The sequence below is a fragment of the Schistocerca gregaria genome, chromosome 2 (assembly GCF_023897955.1).
Source record: "Schistocerca gregaria isolate iqSchGreg1 chromosome 2, iqSchGreg1.2, whole genome shotgun sequence".
Taxonomy (NCBI): Eukaryota; Metazoa; Arthropoda; class Insecta; order Orthoptera; family Acrididae; genus Schistocerca; species Schistocerca gregaria.
The window spans coordinates 387,402,703-387,426,357 of NC_064921.1; the positions used below are offsets into that span (position 1 = coordinate 387,402,703).

Below are 23,655 nucleotides of genomic sequence, written 5' to 3' on the forward strand. Positions count from 1 at the left end.
ATTAAGAGACTAAGATGGTATGGACATGTGAAGAGGAGAGGGGAGAACACGGTACCAAAGTCTGTAATGGATGGAGAAGCTGAAAGAAAGAGACCACTGGGACGGCCGAGAAAGAGATGGAAGGATAATGTCGTGGGAGACATACAGATACTGGGTCTGGGAGATAAAGATGCATTTTACAGGAAAGAGTGGAAGGCTGGACTGCAGTTAGTGTGGCCAGTATAAGTAAGTGTCTCGTAAAGACACCATTTGATCTGCAACTTGTGTTGGAAACATCGTTCGTCGTGGAAAAATTACTGTCCCTACAAGACCGCCATGTAGCGTCCGGGCCAAGAATTTAAGAGGACTTGGAGAAACTGACGCATCAGCTTCACCTGAACAAAAACATTCTTCCTCCTGCAGCCCGATACCGGCCGAAGCGACTACAAGCAAACAGGGCTCGCACACATGGGCGACCAGGGAATGATACACTACCTTAATAAAGGTATGCGAACATCTATTAGTGGAAATTAGTATGGGCTGTGACCACCCTTCACATTTATGACGGCCTGTACTCTGCGATGGACACTTTCAATGACTTGTCTGAATGTCCAGAGGAACTGAAGTCTATTCTTCCTCAAGAGTCGAAACAAGAGAAAGCAGTGATGTTGGACTCGGGGATTTGGTGCGAAGTCGATGTCCTGACTCTTCCAAAAGATGCTCCATTGGGTTGAGGTCGGAACTCTGAGCAGGCCACATCATTTCAGGAATATTATTGTCTACAAAATATTGCTCAGAGACGCTGCTTTATGGCAGGGTGGACTGCCGTGCTGATACACGCATTCATTGTCTCCAAACTGTTCTTCCGCTGTAAGCAATATACAGTGCTGTAAAATAAGTTGCCATCCTTCCGCATTTGGCGTTTTCCTTAGCGTAGTCAGGGGGCCACACCCTAAGGGAAAACAGCCCCTTACCGCAAGGCCACGTCCTCCGTACTTCGTTATTGTTACTACATATGAAGGCACGTAGCGTTGCCCAGGCATTCTGCAAAGCCATACCCTTCCATCTGATTCCCATAAGGTATAATGTTATTTACCGCTGCAAATCACTCGTTTCCAGCGATCCACCGCCTGTTCGTCAGTACATGTCGTCTGCGTGGTCTTGGCTTAACTGTGGTTGTTACGTGACGGATTTGTTACTCATGTGACACCCAATAACTAGTCCACATTCGATGTCACAGAGCTCTCTGGACCGACCAATTCCGCTATTACTCCTTATCTACTGACAACACTATACCCCCCACCCCCACTTCATTTACGCTCGCAGGTCCGCCTTTCGTCACATTTAGTGGCCATTTCGGCGTTACATAGCGCTGTCTGGATACTTGTAATCAGATTGTGTATATAGCCATGTAGTCAGGTAAATTATCTCTAAGATATTAATACTTTATTATAAGATGTCTCATTTTTGCAGACACGAAACGCCTCTTAGTTGTAAGACAGTGATAATTTGACTTTTTTTTGTACTTGCAAATATAAAGTAGCTGTTCGTCTCTGACGTACTTCGATTTGCGACTGTATCAGCAATCATTCTTCATCGTTGCTAAAAAATAACTTTTTAAAAAGAGGAGAAATACTAGTCAGTACACAAGGCGAGTAGGACAAGGTAGCCAACGCAGTACAGCCCCCTTGAAGACCTGTGTCTGGTGGTGTCTGCACTGCGGTGTAGTGTGGCTAACACCAGAGCACTTAGAACGGCCACTGGAGCTGCTGTGTCCGATCAGATTGTAAGCATCGGGTTACGAGAAAGGATCTTAAGACCCAGACGTCCTGCGCAAGTATCCCGTTTGACAGAACAGCATCTTCGACCTCGCCTTCAGTTCGGCCGTTTCCACCTAAACTGATGACTTCATCACTGCTGAAACGTGTTATCCATAGACGAGTCCAGATTGCCTCTGACGCAAGGTGTTGGCCATGTGAGTACTTGGAGACGCTATGGTGAGCGGGACCTGCCAAATGTAGTCCACAAAATCGACAGATTCGGCCGATGTACTGTGATGGTGTAGGGAGGGATCGGTGTTGACAGCTGTACGGATCTTCTGGTTGGCCACGGTCTTCTTGGCGCTAGGCAGGACATCGAACAGATCCTGTAAGACCGTACGGTGGGTGCTTTTTACGGTGGTGGCCTCCACGTGCACGCTAATGTCAGGACCATGTTGCGGGCGTCACCAGGGATGTCTTGCGATGTCTGCACATTGAAATAATGGAATGGTCAGCGGTGGGTCCCGACCCAAATCCCATCGAGCATGTGTGGGGCATCCCTGAAAGTCGCGTTCGTGGCCGCTGTGTTCCACTGCAGATTCTCCAAGAACTGTCAAGGGCTGTTAGTGAAGTATCGGTACAAGGTAATCTCCATAGACTTATACGGCGCATGCCACGTATGTGTCAGGCGGTGAGAAACGTTCACGGAAGGCATACACGTTTCTGAAGCTCTCTAAGTCCACTGAAAAGCGCCCAGTATGACGGGATGAATGGTTATTCCCACTTTGTTTTCCATACCTGCCTGACAATTCACCCATTGTTATGTAAATGATTGAGGGTGTAATGATGTTTTGTCGAGTGCTTAACTTGTGAAAAATAAAGGTATACTTTCAAATGGCTCTAACACTATGGGACTTAACTTCTGAGGTCATCAGTCCCCTAGACTTAGAACTACTTAAACCTGACTAACCTAAGGACATCACACACATCCAAGCCCGAGGCAGGATTCGAACCTGTGACCGTAGGGGACTGAAGCGCCTAGAACCGCTCGGTCACAGCGGACGAAAGGTATACTTTGGTAACATACCCAGTCCCCAATTGTTGCTCAATGGAGTATGGCAGATGTCCAAAGTCGTGTTCCCTTAGTTCTTTTGAGGCAGTGTAAAACAAAGAAGCAACACAAAAGTCACTCTACGATACTAGCCGGGTGCTGTGGAGAGGTGCAGTAGACTGCACTCACTCCACAGGCAGGCACAGTACGAACCTGTGGGACAGCTGCTGACGCTGTCCTCTGAACCGGCAGACTGCAAGAGGGTATCTTCGAAGACCCTGTAGGCGCCGTCCATGTTGTCGTTGCTACCGCCCAGATACAAGAGGTCGTTGGACGTCTGCACACCGACTTCTTCTGTGCTGGTTTCGTCACCGGGAACGAGCACTGTGTCGAGCAGCACGCCTGACAGCAGGCTGGCCACGACGTCTCTGGCTACGGCGGCGCTCTCGGAGTCAGTGTAGGCGCCGGCGTGGCGAGAGTGCGCCTGCGCGAAGCACGCGATGTCGCCCTGCTCCTGCTGCGAGCGCGCGCTGTCCTCAGATGTGGCGCCGACCGACAGCCAGGAGGCGAACGGGCGCGCGGGCAGATCCTCGCAGCTGCGGTAGGGGCGCCGGCCCGGCGGAGGCGGCGGGGGCGGAGCCAGCGGCGGCACGTCGCCCGCCAGGTGCTCCAGGTCCAGCGGCAGGTGCAGCCGCGCATCGCCCTGCAGCTGCACGTCGCAGCAGAGAATCGAACCGTCCCCCTCGCGGCTGCCCTCCCGCGAGAACACCAGCCTGCCGGAAACACCTCCTGCCATCTACCACTTGCTCCTACTGCAGCACTTACGATCTAAGTGATATTTATTGTATTCTGGAGACTGTTCTGTGCCTCTAAAGCGGATCGCACAATACATTCACAACAATGAACATTCTATAGAGGGTGATTGAGTTGCCCCTACTTATGAGTTTTCTGCAACCCGCAACACCTTCAAAGCCCACGCTCCAGATTTTCGTATTCTCTCACTCGCTACTTGCAAACGATTAGTCCCATAGAAAAATGAACAGTATATATATTAAGATGGTATCTGTTCTTTCGGACTTGTCCGAATACAAAAAACTGAGCGAATGGATCAATAATGAACTTCAATGGGCGTCAGGGGACGTCCACCACGAACAATTGCAACGAACTATGACGAACAAAAAGAGATTTAAAAAAATGTATAGAGTGTCTGCCATGTAAGCAGGAGATCCCGGGTTCGAGTCCCGGTCGGGGCACACATTATCATCTGTCCCCGTTGACGTATGTCAACGCCTGTAAGCAGCTAAGGGTGTTCATTTCATTGTAAAAATGAACAGGACATTTTTTTAGGAAATTTAATGTTGTTAAATTATGTACTGGAATATGTTTTCGCTGGAGTTATTGGAGAAAAACGTGATTGAAGGTCATTTTTGGACGTTTTTCTCGAATAATTCGAAAACTACGGCCTCTAGCGATAACATATCCCTGTACAAAGTTGGAGTACATTAAATCTGTTACAAAAACATCCCACTCATTTTTCCTGTAGGACTAACATTTTGCATATAGTGTGCAGGAGAAGATGAAAATTTTGCACGTGGGTTTTGAAGGTTTTGGAGTTTGTACGGAATCCTTTGGTAGGGGCAGCTGAATCACCCTGTATATACTGCCGAATGATTTCACGGTGATATCCATACATATTATAAACGTTTTTGTATGCATGTATGTTCCACATCTTCTAAACCACTGGACCGACTTGCAGCTTAGTTGGTACACATATCACTTACTGTCTAGAAAGAATCACTGTGGCGATAAGAAACACCTGCCTGTCAAAAGGGAGGGGATGGGCGTGAAAAAGTAGTGTAGCTCACGACGCGCGAATTCCCAGATTTTATTCATCCAGAGGTTGAGAATGACAGCACTTAGTGACTTGCAAGAAAATTTAAATATGGTTTCAAACTTTAAAAAACTTTTTCTTGCTGACGCTCTGTTCAAAATGATAAAAGGAAAAATAACTGTATCACTTACTACATCTTCGCTGTTCATGCAGTAAAACTGTCATACCAGGCATGATGTTTTCATTTCTTTTTCTACTGTTTTCCTGCTAACTGTTGAATGTACCTACATAATTATACCATTGTATTACACATACACTCATGCTCATAAATTAAGGATAATTGCAGAATGTGGTGCCACACAACGTGGCACTACACAAAACTGGCGCTAATAGCATAGGCACAGGGAACACACACGACACAGATCTGTAAGTCCATGATATTGGTGATAAGTTGAGAAAACCGCCTCGAAACACATGTGCTACAAAATGCCACTGTTTCATGTCCATGTACCCCAACATCAATATGGGATATGATCACCATGCACACGTACACAGGCCGCAAAATGGGCTACCATACTCTGGATCAGGTGGTCGAGCAGCTGCTGGGGTATAGCCTCTCATTCTTGCATCCGTGCCTGTCGGAGCTCCTGAAGTGCCTAGGGGTTTGAAGACGTGCAGCGATACGTTGACCGAGAGCATCCCAGATGTGCTCGATGGGGTTTAGGTCTGGAGAACAGGTAGGCCATTCCATTCGCCTGATATTTTCTGTTTCAAGGTACTCCTCCACGACGGCAGCTCGGAGGGACCATTCGTTATCATCCATCAGGAGGAAGGTGGGACCCACTGCACCCCTGAAAAGGCGGACATGCTGGTGCAAAAAGACGTCACGATACAACTGGCCTGTTACAGTTCATCTGTCAAAGACATGCAGGTTTGTACGAGCACCAATCATAATTCCACCCCACACTATCAAACCACGAGCTCCATAAGGCGCCACTTTCAAGGCCATTAAGGGGTTGGTATCTGGTTCCTGGTTCACGCCACTTGAAAACCCGGCGACAGTCACTGTTCGACAATACCTGGACTCGTCCGTGAACATAACCTGGGACCACTGTTCCAATGACCATGTACTGTGTTGTTGACACCAGGCTTTACGGGCTCTCCTGTGAGCAAGGGTCAGTGGAATGCACCTTGCAGGCCTCCAGGCGAATAAACCACGTCTGTTCAGTCGTCTGTAGACTGCGTGTCTGGAGACAACTGTTCCAGTGGCTGCGGTAAGGTCCCAAGCAAGGCTACTTGCAGTACTCCGTGGCCGTCTGCGGGCACTAATGGTGAGATATCAGTCTCCTTGTGGTGTTGTACACTATGAACGTCCCATACTGTGGCGCCTGGGCAAGTTTTCTGTCTGCTGGAATCGCTGCAATAATCTTGAGATCACACTTTGTGGCACAACACAGCTCTGCGTATGTGGACTGTTGCCAGCGTCACCGTGCGATAACCACAGGTCAAATGCACTGCATGGTCATACCCTGAGGTAATTTAAACCCGCAAACCGCCCAGCAGAGCACTGTTTCACCATGTATCAGCATTATCCTTAATTTATGAGCATGAGTGTAGTTCAGATGCTATGACGTCATAAACAATTCCGAATTATTGGCAAAACCCTGTAAATTTATAAACAATTAATTTATAAGACAGTTAAAACATATAATCTTACGTACTAAATGTTGTAGATAGTGTATAATCATGTATGCCAACACATAGTGCCTTGCTGTCAGTGTAGCTGTCTTAGATAAAATCGTATGCTGATTTTAATTAAAAGGTTTTCAAAAGTTAATTAATCATGTTATGAAACAAGTCACTAGCTCAATGAGGTGTAACGAAAATTGTAAAAGATATTAGGTATATCCGCAAAGAATATCTGTTTATCGACAGAATCGTCTTTACTTCCCGTTTAATGTGCTTTTCTGTATCCAAATGGCTTACGCTGTGGATGTGCAAAAGTGAACTACATAAATCTGCTCTATGTACTCGCTAGTGGGAGGAGGATCTGACATCATGTCCAGAGGGTTCAAATCTGACAGAAGCACATGGTGGGCCTGGCCATGCCTCTCTGCCACGCCACACCTACAGCCACCTGTCAGAGGCATACTCAGCTGGCCCCCATACCACAGTGTGTGCAAATTAAATGCTGCGTCCGGCCAGAATCGAACATCAGTATTCAGATATGACACAAGGGGATTGGAACTATTTTAGTTTGTTGCTGACACAGCGTTGCCCAAGAAAAAAAGTAGGCCATACGTAGAATAGTAACTATTGTTTGTGATTGTGTAGCTGTTTGTGTATGTCAAATTGCAAGATCAGTAACCTGCTCAGCAAGTGCTAAAATGTACCTACCATTCCAGCCAACATAAAAAATGAATCTGCGTATCATTCGCTTCAAACGACAGTTTTGAGTGCAGAACATAAATCAGTATGAAAAGACTGGAAAGTGAACTAACGGAGGGAGTAACTTTGTGTTTCCTTCATGAGGAAGCCTGCGTTAGTGCACTTCGTGAATTGATGGCTACAGCCAGTACTGTAAATAAATTTAAGTGTTCCTCCTACTTGCTTCAATGACCTTGATGCCTTTACCCAAACTCTAGCATCCTTCCAGAATGAGGTTGTCTAATTACCAAAAGGACGAGATACATTTTTATTTTTTTATTTTTTGTACACTACAATCACCTTAGTACTTGACAAAGCTGGTTTCACCAGCCAGTGGTCGTTTTAAGACTATCACTAGATTGAAAGAAGACGCAAAGAACCATTGTAGCGTTCGTGACATCTGCTAAGAAAATGTCTGTGTAACAACATGAAAGTTAATGTTCCAGGCTGGCGTGGTAATCAGGGCAGCTGCTTAGTGAGCAGGAGACCTAGGATCGAATCCCGTCCTTGGGCCAAATTTTCATTCTTAACTTCAGTCTGTAAGTATACATCGTAGATGTTTGGGGCTTGAAAAGGTCTCTGGGTAAGGTGGTAATATAAATGAAGGTCAATTTCGCAACTTACATAAGAGTTTTATACATCTTAATGGGAAGGTGAATATGAGACCTGATTTGCCTATAGGTATGTAATGCAAAAGGGATGACAATCGATGGTATTGACATAGCACTCCTATATAATGCATGTCAGTAAGCAGAAGGTGAAACAAACAATGAGAGGAAATGTTTTGTGTGAAAGCAGGTGCCACCAGAAGCGACTGGACAGGTGAATCATACTGGAGAGCAAGTAACGGGCCACCAAAAGTAGGACAGAAAGAAGCTTTAGAAAACTGCGTTTCGGAATTCCAAATGGATACGAACAAAACCAGTGATGCAGTTGATCACGTGAATACCGAGTGGTACACGTGTAGCTTTTAGGCATCTGGAGCGGGCACATAACGTATAATTGGCGGAAACGAACTAGGAAGGAGTAAAGTGCCGAGATTTCGACAGAGTTTAATGATAGGGCCCTTGCGATAGGCAGAGAGAGTTTCCACAAAATAAGAGGAACGCTCCCACTGGTCGAAAAAAGCCGTGACGTGGAGAACGAAAGAACCCAGGTGGGGAGACTGTTGAGCTACGCGAAAGACGGGAGAAATTTTAGGGGACCCTTCTCTGAACTGGCGTCAAGTGCAGAACGGGTTGCACAGCGGTCTGTACGGAGGAGAAATTTGTGTGAAAACTGTGTTCACTGCCACTGACATTCAGCTAGATGTCAGCTGTAGTATCGTTGAGCTCCAACTTTGGAGAAACGAACCAGCCAGTTAGTTAATTATTCTTGCGAGGTCTGAGAAGGCATTTTGATATGCACGCTGCTCCAGCCATGCGCGTGAATATCGCCCTATTCTAAGACTAGGGATGAGTACATGTTTTCTCGTATAAAGAGAAACATGGGAGAGTTTCTGCTGGAAAAATCAGCGAAGGCTTAATTACTTTTCATAGGAATTTCAGAGGATGAGAGTAGTCCTGCAGATGACAGCTCATCGCAGCTCAGGTAAGTACCGCGAGCAGAAGCATGAACTTGTTGGTTCACCAGCTTGCGTCCACTGTAAGCTCGAGCGACCTTGGGTACTCGTTTTCTCAACTTGTCACAAAACTAACCATCCTCTGGAGACTTGATTGTCATCCTAAATAGTACCGAACTTTGAACCAGAATCGAATGATTTATCGTAGTACTGGCCAACATCATGACGTAGTCGTAAGAATAATTTTGTAAGGAAACTTCTAGTTAAAATTAATCATTGTTGTTTTTAGGATTATTTCACTTTCTGAGGACGAGATGCGTTCGTTTTAGAACAGTCGTAACATTGTCACATTGTAAACTGGGTAAATGCGTGTATTTCGGTGATAAGATTGCAACATTAAACCAAAAATATTTACAGCTTGCACAGTTATTGTTCTGTCCTCAAAACCTTACCTCTGGAACAATGTAATTCCATTTGATTAAAAGCACCCATGCCTAGATTTCAGGCAGGATCCCCATTTCGTTCGATGCTCAGGTACTATTCCAGTACGGTTGGAGAGCTTTTGTAATGCTGTTCGAGCTTAGGGAGAGGTGTGACAGGGAATTTGGATAGAGGAGAGAGGCGTTCTAGGGTAGTGTGGAGTCCGTTTTTATTCTTTTTCATCATTACCTGCACCGATGAACCCAAACATCATGATACTGAATGGCATTGATGGCATTTCAGACAAATGGAGAAATCCACAGACATATTAAGGCAAAGAGCAGAATGTTATGGTACAGTGCCTGGGGAAGAGCATCTTGGAACTGAGGCAATTAGTCCGCTGTTGATATGCTGCTGTCATGAGTATCTATGGAAAGTGGTTGAAGGGCAGTGAAACTATGAGTTGGTGGCGAGAAGTTAGACGTTCGCAGCTTACCACAGATAGGGAAGTCGGACATATGACCCATATGTAAAGCAGGATAGGTGCCGATCTGTGACAGATCTGACAATGGAGTACAATGCTGGGTCAGGCACAACTGTAACATTGGTCAGCTCCCTGTCTAAAATATGGAGACCGGCAAGGGCTACCCATACATTTCCCATGTTGACCCAACGACATCGTCTATTCCGGTTGCAGGGCCACAGGATCATCGAGATTGGTCTGTGCATCAATGGAAAAGTGCCACTTGCTCCGATGAGTCATGTTTCTTGTTACACCAGGTCGTTGGTTGTGTGTGAATAGAAAGCCATCTAGGCGAATGGTTGGTCTAAACGTGCACTGTATCAGAGACACAGGCCAGTGTGTATAGTGTAATCCTACATTCATCTGGGCTCACACGAGTCCTGTAGTAGTAAACGAAGGCACCATGACATCTGTTGACTACATGAACATTATCGCAGACCATCTGCTACCTTCATATTTTATGCTTCCCCAGTGGTGATGGAATCTTCCAGCAGGATGACTGCCCATACCAAAAGGGCAGAACCGCGCTGCAGTGGTTTGTGGAGCATAATAGTGAACTCATTTTGGTGTCTCAGTCACTAAATTCACTTGATCTGAACCGTATGGAACACCTCTGGGACGTTAAAGGGTACCAGCCCCATGCTCACAAATCACCAGTCTGTAGTGTAGACGTCTGGTGCCACATACCTCTGGAAACCTAACAAGGAATTATCAAATCCATACCACGGAGAAACGCTCCTGATTTTGTTTCAGTGGTGGGCCGACATACTATCAAGCGGGTTGTCATAATGTTTTGACTCATCAGTGAAGATGGTTTCATGGCAGATTTTGTGGATTCTATAATTATCTTGGTCTCCTCTTTTTAGCAACTGACAATCTGCCAATGACGACTGACTTGTTGGAACCTGGTACAGCATTGTAAATCATCATAGGGTTGTGATACATAAAATTTTTAGCAAGAAAATAATGTAATTCATCTATCACTTATTATCCATGGTCATCGTTAGTTTTATGTATATATGCAGCCTGAAGCGACAAATGAAAATTTGTACCAACTCATGGATTTCGACACAGGTCTCTTCCTCATTTAATTCAAGCAGCTATGGCTGGGTTTCAGGTAGCATCCCTCGTTTTGTTCGACGCTTGGATGCTATTCCAACACAGTTGGGAGAGCTTTTGCTGTACTATTCGATTTTAGAGAGGATACCAAGTGAGCTGAGCCGTAAATGAGAATTTGTATTGAGGAGGGAGGCATGATAGGGTAGTCCGTGAAGGTGTGCAAAGCCACTGTAGTATGGTGATTTACTGGTTAACACATCTACCTAGAGTGCAGGAGATCTGTGATTGAATCCTGGCCTTAGTACAAATTTTTTATTCACCTCTTCCGTCTGCATATATACGCCATAGATGTTTGAGACTTGAAAAGGTTTCTAGAACCATGTAGTTTCGTTTGATTACGTTGGCAAGTGTCTTATTGAACAAACGCCTGCTCCAAGAGCCCTTTCCATTGATTTCTGTCTAGTGCACTCCATTTGGTGTTGAGGTCCATCCTCAAGACGTTATCTTGCACCTATTTCTGGGTTTCCTCTTCCTCTCGCTCCGGCTTTTTTTCTGCAGAATGCTATTCTAGGCAGTCCATTCCCAAAGGACGTCATAAGCAGGTAAAACATTTTCTGGGGCGGGGACCTCTGAGCTTAGAGAGGTCAAGTGAGTAACGGCGAGGCTGCCCCTACCTGAGGGGCGTTCCTGGCAGCTCGGCGGCCGGGTCGAGCTCCGGCTGCGCCTGCCTGCGGTGCGCCTGGCTGTACGGCGGCAGCGGCGCGGTTCTGCTGGCGCCAGCCAGCTGCGCCGCGTCCTCGTGGTTCCAGAGCTCACGCACCGTGCTCAGCACGTCGCCCCAGCCCACGCAGCCGCGCACGTACCGAGACACCGCCTGCAGCTTCAGCTCCACCGGCGCCGAGCTGCGGCACACCACGGGCGGCGCGTCCCGCACGCAGCTCATCTGCCGCACCACAACACGAGCCGTGCTCTTCCGTCTCGCATCGTACACGCACACCCACTCACGTTCTACACCTGCGATAACTGATCAGAGGTATCCGTACACAGGTGACCTTAATATGGCTTCTTCCATGCTAGGGACACTGAAGCATCAGAATGTCTGTGAAGCAATAGCACGCCATTCTTCCTCAAGAGCTGAAGCCAGAAAGGGCAGTGATGGGGACCTTCAACATCATCCCAAAAGTGTTTCGCTGGAGTCAAGTTGGGACCATTCCATTTCAGAAATGTCCACCAACCATTGCTTCACAGGTACTGCTTTATGACAGGGTGCATTGACATGATGATACAGTCACTTATCATCTCTGAACTGTTCCTCTACTGTACAGAGAACACAGTTCTGTTTGATGTGTTCATATCCTACCGCAATTAAGACTTCTTTTTAGCGCAACAAGCGGACCACATCCTAACAGCAAAAACTACCGGCGACCGGGGTGGCCCAGTGGTTCTAGGCGCTACAGTCTGGAACCGCGCGACTGCTACGGCCGCAGGTTCGAATCCTGCCTCGGGCATGGATGTGTGTGATTTCCTTAGGTCAGTTAGGTTTAAGTAGTTCTAAGTTCTAGGAGTCTGATGACCTCACAAGTTAAGTCCCATAGTGCTCAGAGTCATTTTGAACCAAAAACTACCCTCATACCGTAATACCACCTCCTCCGTGCTTCACTGTTGCTACTACACGTGATGGCAGATAACGTTGTGCAGGCATTTGTCAAGCCCAAATCCTTGCACCAGCTTTCCACAGCGTATAGCCTGATTCATCACTCCAAATCACTCGTTTCCAGCCATCCGCTATGGAGTTCCGCCGCTCTTTACACTACCTGGAACGTCTGCTTAGCACTGACAACAGAAATGTCTGCCTTGTGAGGAGCTGCGCGACCATTGTACCACATTGCTAACTCCTTACGCACAGTCAGTGTGCTAGCTGTTATGCTGGTAGCAATTTGGAAATCAGCACTGATTCCTTCTGCTAATTTCATTTGATTTTGTAGGGCCAACAACTGCAATGCTCGACAGTCCCTGTCCATGAGTACATGAGGAACACCTGTTTTTCGTGTAACTCTGGTTGTTCTTCCACGTTTCCACTTCACAGCTACACCACCAACACTCGACTTGAGTAGCTTCAGAGGGGTTGAGATGTTCCTAATGGATTTCTTACTCAGGTGACGTCCCATGGTTAGTCCACGTTCACAGACACTTCTCTCTCCTGACCGACCCATTCCTCTGTCACTGCATCTCCACTGACAACCCAATACTCCCCGTCACCTCTTGTACCGGCTGGTTAGGTTCAAAATGGCTCTGAGCACTATGGGACGTAACATCTGAGGTCATCAGTCCCCTAGAACTTAGAACTACTTAACCCTAACTAACCTACGCACATCACACACATCCATGCCCGTGGCAAGATTCGTACCTGCGACCGTAGCGGTCACGCGGTTCCGGACTGAAGCGCCTAGAAGCGCTTGCCCACTCCGGCCAGCCGGCTGGACTGCCTGCAGTGACATCTAGCGCTTAATTTCGCATCACATTAGGATCTCCGGATACTTTTCATCGGAGAGTGTACACACATCGTGAAAAACGCAACTCTGAGGAGGATACACTGATGACAGTGTTACTGTATGGTCAGAAAGTGAACAGACGCTGATTGAAATGGAAACGTGACAGCAAGTGACCATTTGCACATCAGTTTCATTTTTCTGTTATTGTTATTTGAATTCCCCATGAGAGGGTGGGCTGGATACGGATAGCACCACCCTTCAGCCTAAGTATTTTATGTTTTACCTAGCTGTATAATCCGAAACAAACTCTAAACTGGGTATAATATCCCCATCATCGGACGTACATATGGACTGAGATGAGCTGGAGTGAGTCTCGTAGCAGAGTAGCGAGGAAAGCTATCAGGGACAGTGTAGGAACAACATAAATGAATAGAATTGCTGATGAAAGCGTTTATTTGCCGGCGGCGGTATGCTGGGCGCAGTATTCTTTTATGCTGAGATCGACTCACTTGGACCTAGGTTCACACCATGCCATATTCTCGGTTCTGCCTGTTAGTCATTTCAGTCATTCGTGCCAGTTGCGTATTGCATTTTTCTCCATGCTTTTCTGTACGCGGTGTTCAGTGTCTGTGCTTCCCTGTCGAATGATCCAGACGTCGAGTTTCGCCTCTTCCTGAACCCAGCTCGCCAGATTCCGGGTCCAGCAACCACTGTCGGCTACAGTAGTGACATCTGTGCTCGCAGAACAGTTTCACGGCGTGTTTGTTTGTATGGGCACAACGCAGGAGCAAAGGAGAAATTAGCGGCTGTACACAGAGACTGCAGGGGACAGTGAACTGACATGTGAAATGAGGAAAATTTGCTAAATTTTGTCGGGTATATCCACAGAATGAGCGACAGCAGATTGCGTTGGAGGATCTAGGACTACATGAAGATATGAAATAGCATCATGACATGGATGAAGGAAGTTGGAAAAGACTTAAAGAAAGGAGGCATAAGCATAGAAGGAAATGACGGTAAGGAACACATAAAGAAAAGTAATAGACACTGCATAATTCAGGAAACTCGGGAAATAGCGAAGCACATTAACTGACCATTAGAGGGAGGCTGAAAGTCGGAGTATAATAGGCAGGGAACACAATAGCATAAGCTAACTGTTGCCCACAGAAGACTCAAACTAAATGAAAAAAAATAATAATGCGATAATTTAGGACTTACAAAATTTATATACGTAGATGAAAATTTTAGGAACTCTATACTTGTTTCAAACAAATTGGCAGTCTTTTCCGTGATCCACTGGAATTCCTCTAATTGTCATTAGTTTGCAGATTCCCGGCCGCGCACATTTGCTCGTCTTGTTTGCTATTATGGACGCCAGAACTGTTTTCCGTTATCCAGGTCTTCAAGCTTTTGTCCAGCTTGGAGAGATGGGTCAGACATTCAGTAACACTTATAAATGAGCTATGGTTAGGGCTTATTATGCTGTTTCTTTGGAGAGCAGTTCTTCCATAGTGGTCGATATTTTCCGATAGCTGTTGGAAAAAAATTTCTGAAAGTTGTAGCAGGAACAGTCTTATCAGAAAGGTCCCATTAGAAGCAGCAGGAAATGATCAACGAAGATGCTCGCATTCAGCTCTTCAAACTGGTTGGCAGGAAAGCTTCAATATTGAAACAACTTCCTCACGAGTTGTAGGAGGGAAATCTTGAGCCTTCTGCGACAGAGGTATGTATTTCTGAAGACAATAGTCAGTGATCCTAGTATTCATGTATTTTTCAAGCATGAAAAGCCTACAAGTGTCTGAAAGTTCGTTCCCGTGCGTCGGCATGGAAATGTGATTGAGGCAAATGCCGTTTGGTGGGTGGGAGTAGTGTGATTTAAAGAGCGTTCACGTGCCCTTTAACCACTCCACGGATCCAGTAGCCAGCTGGATGTAGTGTTCAGTGAATGAAGCACGCCTGGTGGGATACAATCGAAACCAATAAACATAATTTGTTTCTCTGGAAAATGGAGTAAGATATTTTTGTGTGTAACTTTTCCTTCACCGACTTAAAACTGTCATGCTGTTTTCTTTTTGTGGAGACTATCGGGGAATGCTGCTAGGAGATAGCTGCAGGCGGTGCACTGAACACTGAACTCGCTTGTGTACACGTTGATGTCCAACAATCGGATCTCGGAATTTTTCTCAGAGCAGTTGGATAGCTACGCTGATTGGATTATTGAGACTGGAGTAGTGAGAAGTTTAACCCCGTCTCACTGGTCAAAGTGATGCACTTGCTTTTACCGATTTAACAGTGTAACAGCACTGAGGATGATCCGAGTCCGCTAGGAAACGTTTCTGAGTAAGTCTGAGGAGCTATACGTCACATAATTTGTCTCGCACGCCGCACAATGGTAAAGGTTCAAATGGCTCTAAGCACTATGGGACTCTTAACATCTGCCGGCCGGGGTGGCCGAGCGGTTCTAGGCGCTTCACTCTGGAACCGCGCGACCGCTACGGTCGCAGGTTCCAATCCTGCCCCGGGCGTGGATGTGTGTGATGTGCTTAGGTTAGTTAGGTTTAAGTAGTTCTAAGTTCTAGGGGACTGATGACCTCAGCTGTTAAGTCCCATAGTTGTCAGAGCCATTGTTTGAACTTAACATCTGAGGTCATCAGTACCCTAAACTTAGAACTACTTAAACCTAACTAACCTAAGGACATCAGACAGATCCATGCCCGAGTCAGGATTGGAATCTGCGACCGTAGCAGCAGCGCGGTTCCGGACTGAAGCACCTAGAACCGCTCGGCCACAGCGCAACGATAAAGTTCCCCCTATGCTATCAGTAATATTCTTCGATAATACTGTGAAATATATTGACGGTTGGCTCCGGACAGCGAAATGATACTGCGCAAATTTCATATGTCGGATATGCAAACATGGCCGATATGGACACCATTGGTTATTTAGAACTTGCGCAGGTTTTGCGCTCATGGAGAGAAAAGAGATGATCAGATGGCTGAAGGAGTGGTATAGAAAGAAAGGAAGAAGAACGCATATAACTTTAGTGATTTTTTAAATGAAATCATTCCACTTTTGGTTGTTAAAACATTATTTATTGCGTCTGCAATTTGGCACGTGGTCATTTTCAAGCATTCTCTAAACAGTCATCGTCAAATATAATACACGTAATTATGAAATTGACAAATGTTGAACGTGAAAATTTCGAAGCTACTTACGTTAGATATTGTAACGCACTCAATTTTCTAAAGCTGTGACGTACTGTGTGAGAGAAGTTGCGTGTGATATTGTGGATTTATATGCTGTTCCATATACCACACACGTTAGAAAGCTGGTGAAATAATGATATAAGCACTTAATTTTAAATTTCATGTAGTCGATATCACACGGTCAGTGAAATGCGTGCGCAGAAAGGAGACAGTGAGAGAAACATATGTTAAATAAAAATGGAATCCACAAATGATACTGAGGACAAGAGAACCAAACGGTGTCGGCACTTTCTGGGGGTGACGCTCGCTCATTTCGTGTACCCTTACAATTAAGAAAAAATACCCATGTCCGAGAAGGTATTCCTGTAAGCCAGCCCCGTAATTTTGTTTATGTTATTTGGCTACATGAAGTTCATTTGCACGCATAAAGTATCATCAGTGCCAATAAACCTAATCGAGATGAAAACGTGTGCAACAATAAAGTTTGGAACAATACACATAAATAAAGAAGGGTGTACATATGTATTTAATGATCAAATTATAGTTATATTTGAGTCACAATGCATGCCTTGCCTTTGCGAAAAGTTAATGGCAACGAGGCACCATAGTGTTGGGTGCAGCTGCAACTCCTCTTTCCGTAGCACTGGTGCTTTTTTCAGTTCCTTTCTATAATTCATCCGCAATGAATTTATCTTCGTTATTATCTCAAGCTTATCTGTTTCTGGATAGATCACCCTATATTTTTAGCGCGTTACAGTTGACAGTAGCTGTTTGATGTTCTGTTGTTTATTATTATTTGAGAAACAATGAATAGAAAGTTAACTACACAACAGCGTGTATTTGTTTTGCAGACATGGTGGACAAATGACCATAATTGGAATGACGTTTGCGATTTGTTTGTGGAACGTTTTCCAACCATCCAATCTCCATCTTGACAAGATATATGCACAGTAAACTTAAGATTTGAAGGGATTGGGTCGGTAGCGAAGATCCTCTTCAGGTAAGCCAAAGTCTGCTACAACAGAAAAGAACATTACCGTTTTCGCGAAATATTTTGTGCAACCACCGATGAAATATCAAAGAAAAATATCTAAGGAGTATGAAATACGTAGATAAAGTCTACGAAGGATTCAGAGCAAGCAAAAATTCAAACCATACAGGTCTACTTTACTTCAAGGTCTGGCAAGATTATCCAGACAGGAGTACGGATTTCCCTGAGACGTAAACAATCCGACAAGAAGAGATCCCAAGTTTTACAAAAGCATTTTTTGTTGCGACGAATCGACTTTTAAGGCGAATGGCACAGTAAACAGACCACAACTGTGTCTACTGGTATTCTGCCAATACGCACGTGAGTGTTTGGGAGGGAATTTCGCGGAGGGATAATCGGGCCTTATTTTTTTAACAGTTCTATCATTTCTGTAAATTATTAAGTGTTGTTAGAACAGGAAAAGAGTCCATTTTTTCAGCATATGCTCATATGGCAACAAGATGGAGCACCCCTGTATTATGGAGTTATTGTGAAAGCCCTTCTGAATGGAAACTATTGACAGAGGGGGTACTATAGAATGGCCTCCACGGTCCCCAGATATCACACACACGGATAGTTCAATCTGGGGTATACTTGAGTGACCTAACAAACGCGAGTAGGACTCCCAATCTGAGGGTTCCATACAAACTTAGTTATGCATGTAGATAGTTCTTCTACAGGTTTTGATGAGTGAATACGCGAGTCTCAAAATATGTGGCTTAAATGGCCGTATCTTTTGACTGGCTTGTCTTAGAAGGTTAAATTTCTTACACCGCCAAAGGACCATAGACCTTGTTAGTTGACATAACTTTCAACTTGATACCTCTAACCATTCCTGAGAAAAAGAGGTCTTAGCAGACAGAGAGACGCAAACTCGGGCGGCCTAACACGTATAATCACAACGTCAGCGGACTTGACTTCATTGTAGTTCAGCCAGTTAACATGAAATATTTGTAAATTATACACACAATCCTTCCTTGTGAATTAATCTACCTATTGTTGAATACCAGATCATAATCCCTTCAGTAATTGCTGAAATTTTAGACATATTACGAATGTAATGTAAGTCTGTAATGGCAAAATAATAATAATTTTTATGTGGTATAATAACAAATTAACAGTCTTCGGATTTTTTGCTTTTGCTTGTGCTGTCAAATCTTGCTTCCTGCCAAATTTGATGATTTTGGGTCAATGGGAAGCACCCTACGGGTTTAGATGAGTGAGTGCGCGAGTATCAATAAATGGCCATATCTTTAGATTGCATTAAATTTTTTGCACGCCCAAGGGAGCGTAGGCGTTACTATTTCACATAAATTTGAACTTGATACCTCTACCTGTTGCTCAGAAAAAGGGGTCTTAACAGTCGGACAGACAGACAGACGGTCGACAAAGTGATCCTATAAGGATTCCGTTTGAACCGATTGACCGCCGGAACCTAAAAAACAAGGGCTATTCCGTCGAGATTTGTGATGTTGAGCATTTCAAGGAACTAATCCATTCAACATTTGAAAACCTACAGTCCTGGTCGATTTGCGACAATATTTGGAAGTCAGTTTTGGAAAGATGCAATGTTTGCTTAGAACATCATGGAAACCACTTAGGACATCTTTTGTAGGTTAACTGACCTCTACATGTATTTCTGTGTTGAAAGTAAGTTAGTGTTTTCATTTTTTTGTGTTATTGCACCAATCCCATTTTCAACAACTGACTGTTGTTTGTCACCTTCATGAAGAGCTTGCAACATGTGAATTTAGTATGGGTTCGTGTGTAAACGTGGACGCAACAGACGCGAGATGGACATCGGGGGCATGTTGAGCTGTCGATTTCTACAGGCTCCTTGTGAAACTATGGCGGATGCGTTCCACATCTGTGTCAGACACTCGGGGACGGCCTGGCGATTTGACTTTACACAAACTGTCTGTTTCTCGGAATTGTTCATGCCATCGTTTAATGCTCTGTGCCGTAGGAGGATACACACCGTACCTAGTACGTACGTCACGCTGAACAGTTATTACTGAACCGAACTGCGCAAAACGTAGAGTGCAAAACGCTTTTTGCTGTCCGACACCATTTTTACTTGAACTGAAGTGGGCACTCACTGCTGCTACCTAGCGGGAACCATGTAAAATTCGAGAGTTTGCTCTATTCAACAATACGTTGTTCACTCACATGTCTAAAATAAAATAATATTATGATTTTTTAAAAAATCGGTGGTTGTTTTTGATACACTCTGTATTTCATAGCGGCAAGAACGCCGTCTCTCGACACAGGCAGCAGCGTTTCGCAAGCAGTACAACCACAACAAAGCCGCGTCGAGCACAGAGTGCTGAGAGCACATATGTAAAGAGGAACAGGCCAGACACAGGAGCAGGCAATCATCGTAGGTCGTACCCCTCGCTCCTTCCAGTTACTGGATTTCTCCCTTACCATCTGCGCCCATCCTGTCCGCCTCTCCTCCACCCTCAGCTACCTTGGCCTCACCACTGACCGTCACCTCACCTGGATCCCTCATCTCTGCTGCATCCAATCCAAAGCCCACAACCGCCTCCGACTCCTCAAACTCCTCTCTAGCCGGACATGGGGGTTGATCCCCTCTACCACCCTCCAAACCTGCAAATCCTTAATCCGTCCCATCCTCTGTTATGCCAGTCCCCCCGCCCAAATTCTATAAGTCCCTCCAGATCCTCGAGCGCCATGCACTCCACCTCGCCTTCCATATACGCCTCCTGTCCCCCACGCGGATCCTCTACGACCTGATTCCTTTCCCCCATCCTCGAACATATCTGCATACTCTGCAACTGCCGCCACCTTGATCTCCCTCGTCCCCTGGTTTCTCCTCTCCTCTCCAACCCTGGCCCTCCTGCCACGTCTTCACTGCTGTGTCCCCCCTACCCTCCATCTCTACACCCTTCATCTCCTTTCCCAAGGTGGCTTCCGTCAACTCCCCCTCCCGGATAATGCCCTCTCTCCCTCCATTTATCCCTCCTATGAACTCTAATCCTCATCTCCCCCTCCTTTCCTCTGTTGCCGGCTGCAGTGATCTAGCAGTTCTAGGCGCTCAGTCTGGAACTGTGCGACTGCTATGGTCACAGATTTGAATCCTGCCTCGGGCATGGATGTGTGTGATGTCCTTAGGTTAGTTAGGTTTAAGTAGTTCTGAGTTCTAGGGGACTGATGACCACAGATGTTAAGTCCCATAGTGCTCAGAGCCATTTGAACCATTTTTCCTCTGTCCTTTCCCCGGGCTCCCTCTTCCTCCCATTCCATTCTGTTTTTCCCTGCTCACCCTCTGTCTGCCTCCCTTCTCCCCCCCTCAGTCCTTTTGCATTCGCTTCCTCTGCCTTTCCCCTCTCACTCTCACATCTGCCCAGCCCTCCCCCCCCCCCCCTCCGTTGGCTCCTTCCCCCCCTTCCCGCACTTCGTTTTTGCTCTCCTTCTCCCCTTTTTCTTTCCCATCATCCGTCCAGGTTCCCCCCGTCTACCCTCGGCCACGGTGTGTCATATTTGTGCCAACTTTTAAGTGCAGTGTTCAAGTGAGTGTTCAGTGTCATGCATCCTTCCGACGTGTTGCGAACAGAAATCGTGTTTTCGCCGGGTGTGATTTTTATATCTCTTGCGAACAGAAACCAGACTATCGCCGTGTTTTCTAATTCTCTGTCTACTATTTTACCTGTCTGCTTTCTGTGTATTTTGTTAGCATCATCAACCCTTTGTTTTATGTTCTAAGTTCCGAAATTTTCCGCTATTTTACCAGTAAGTCACCGATTTTATAGCTTGCTTTTATTATTCATTATCTTCATTTTTTTAAACAAATTCTGTAGGCTGAAGAGCGGCGTACTAAGCTGCTGCCAGCCCCCCCCCCCCCCCCCCCCCGGCCCCCGTCCCCCTCATCGGGGGCAATCGAAATTCGATAAAGGGAAAAAGGAAGACACGTGAGGAAGTGAAGCTGGTGCGTGTGAGGTACCTGGTACCTGCCGGAGAGGAGGAAGAGCGGCTGGCCGGCCTGCCTGGTGAGCACGAGGTGGCAGGCGGCGGTCTGGCTGCAGTCGAGCAGGTCGACCAGCTTGACGCCGAAGGGCGTGCGTCGCGCGGGCAGCGCGGGCTCGACGCGGCTGTCCAGGTGGTCGAGGAAGTCGTGCGCGCGCAGCAGCAGCCGCGCCGCGTCGCCCGGGTCCACGTGCGGCAGCCGCGGGCCGCGCTCCACCGCCAGCGCCAGCAGCGACGACGCCTCGTCCAGCAGCGGGCCCGCGCCCATGCACAGCGGCCACCGCTCGCGCCGCATGTACCTGCGTGCCCGGCACGCCCAAACTAACGTCAGCGACAGCCCGGACGTGCACAAGTCCCGCCCCATCACCCCCCTCCACACCGATCCATATCCTAAGCTCCGCCCGTGGTCCGCCGCTTGTTCCAACATCAAAGTTGTTCGTATCACAGATATGTCAGTCATAACGAGGGAGAAAATCAGTTTGTTGTTGTTGTGGTCTTCAAGTCCTGAGACTGGTTTGATGCAGCTCTCCACACTACTCTATCCTGTGCAAGCTTCTTCATCTCCCAGTACGTACTGCAGTCTACATCCCTCTGAATCTGCTTAGTGTATTCATCTCTTGGTCTCCCTCTGCGATTTTTACCCTCCACGCTGCCCTCCTGTACTAAATTGGTGATCCCTTGATGCCTCAGAACATGTCCTACAACTGATCCCTTCTTCTAGTCAAGTTGTTTCACAAACTCCTCTTCTCCCCAATCCTATTCAGTACATCCTCATTACTTATGTGATCTACCCATCTAATCTTCAGCATTATTCTGTAGCACCACATTTCGAAAGCTTCTATTCTTTGTTTTCTTTGGGATTGGAATTATTATATTCTTCTTGAAGTCTGAGGGTATTTCGCCTGTCTCATACATTTTGCTCACCAGGTGGTAGAGTTTTGTCAGGACTGGCTCTCCCGAGGCTGTCAGTACTTCTGATGGAATGTTGTCTACTCCCGGGGCCTTGTTTCGACTTAGGTCTTTCAGTGCTATACTGAAAGTATATGTATGGAGTGTAGCCATGTATGAAAGTGAAACATGGACGATAACTAGTTTGGACAAGAAGAGAATAGAAGCTTTCGAAACGTGGTGCTACAGAAGAATGCTGAAGATTAGATGGGTAGATCACATAACTAATGAGGAGGTACCAAATAGGAATGCGGGTAAGCTACTACAAATAGCGAAAATCAGTCGTTAGTACGAAATACAGTTTTTCCGGTACCATTGAGAAAAGAAATAGAAATATGTTCATTAATATGCAAGTTGAAAAATCATCAATAAGAAAGAAAAAAATGGTATCCACCCTGTCTTTTTTATTTCATGAGCTTTCATCTGCACTATATCAAAATATCTGATATTTGTTAACTGCAGTCAGCGCAAATTTCCGTCACGTCGCGTAGTGTAAGAAATTCTGTTGGGAAATATTAATTGGTAGTATCGTCAAGGATGCTGTCCATTATCTCGATTGTCTAAAGTCAATGTTGTGCATAAACAAGGCAGAGTCGATGTCTTGGTTTGTTTCTGATTACCTCATTGAGACTAAACAATAAAGAGTGGGATCTACATCTACATGATTGCTCTGAAACTCACATTTAAGTCCTTGGCAGAGGGCTCATCGAACCACAATCATACTATCTCCCTACCATTCCACTCCCGAACAGCGCGCGGGAAAAACAATCACCTAAACCTTTCTGTTCGAGCTCTGATTTCTCTTATTTTATTTGGATGATCATTCCTACCTATGTAGGTTGGGATCAACAAAATATTTTCGCACTCGGAAGAGAGAGTTGGTGTCTGAAATTTCGTAAATAGATCTCACCGCGACGAAAAACGTCTTTGCTTTAATGACTTCCATCCCAACTCGCATATCATATCTGCCACACTCCCTCCCCTATTACGTGATAATACAACACGAGCTGCCCTTTTTTGCACCCTTTCGATGTCCTCCGTCAATCCCTCCTGGTAAGGATCCCACACCGCGCAGCAATATTCTAACAGAGGACGAACGAGTGTAGTGTAAGCTGTCTCTTTAATGGACTTGTTGCATCTTCTAAGTGTCCTGCCAATGAAACGCAACCTTTGGCTCGCCTTCCCCACAATATTATTTATGTGGTCTTTCCAACTGAAGTTGTTCGTAATTTTAACACCCAGGTGTAGAAATGCGTAATGCAAGCAGTCAGATATTTATACAGTGACGTTCTTCATTAACATTTGCCTGTATAATGGGTAAATTTTTACTTGTGAACTCTTATGACAGCTTGCTTATAGCAGACACAAGATTACTTTGAGT

At 45.8% G+C, this 23,655-nt stretch overlaps 1 protein-coding gene across 1 annotated transcript in view; it reads right to left on the reverse strand.

Annotated features, from left to right (window-relative positions):
- Positions 1-23,655, reverse strand: part of LOC126335793 (uncharacterized) — a 69,390-nt gene that overhangs the window by 19,160 nt on the left and 26,575 nt on the right. Inside the window, exon 3 of the mRNA XM_049999257.1 lies at positions 3,004-3,563. Within this exon, the coding sequence (XP_049855214.1) occupies positions 3,004-3,563 (560 nt within the window). The remainder of the gene's footprint in view (positions 1-3,003; positions 3,564-23,655) is intronic.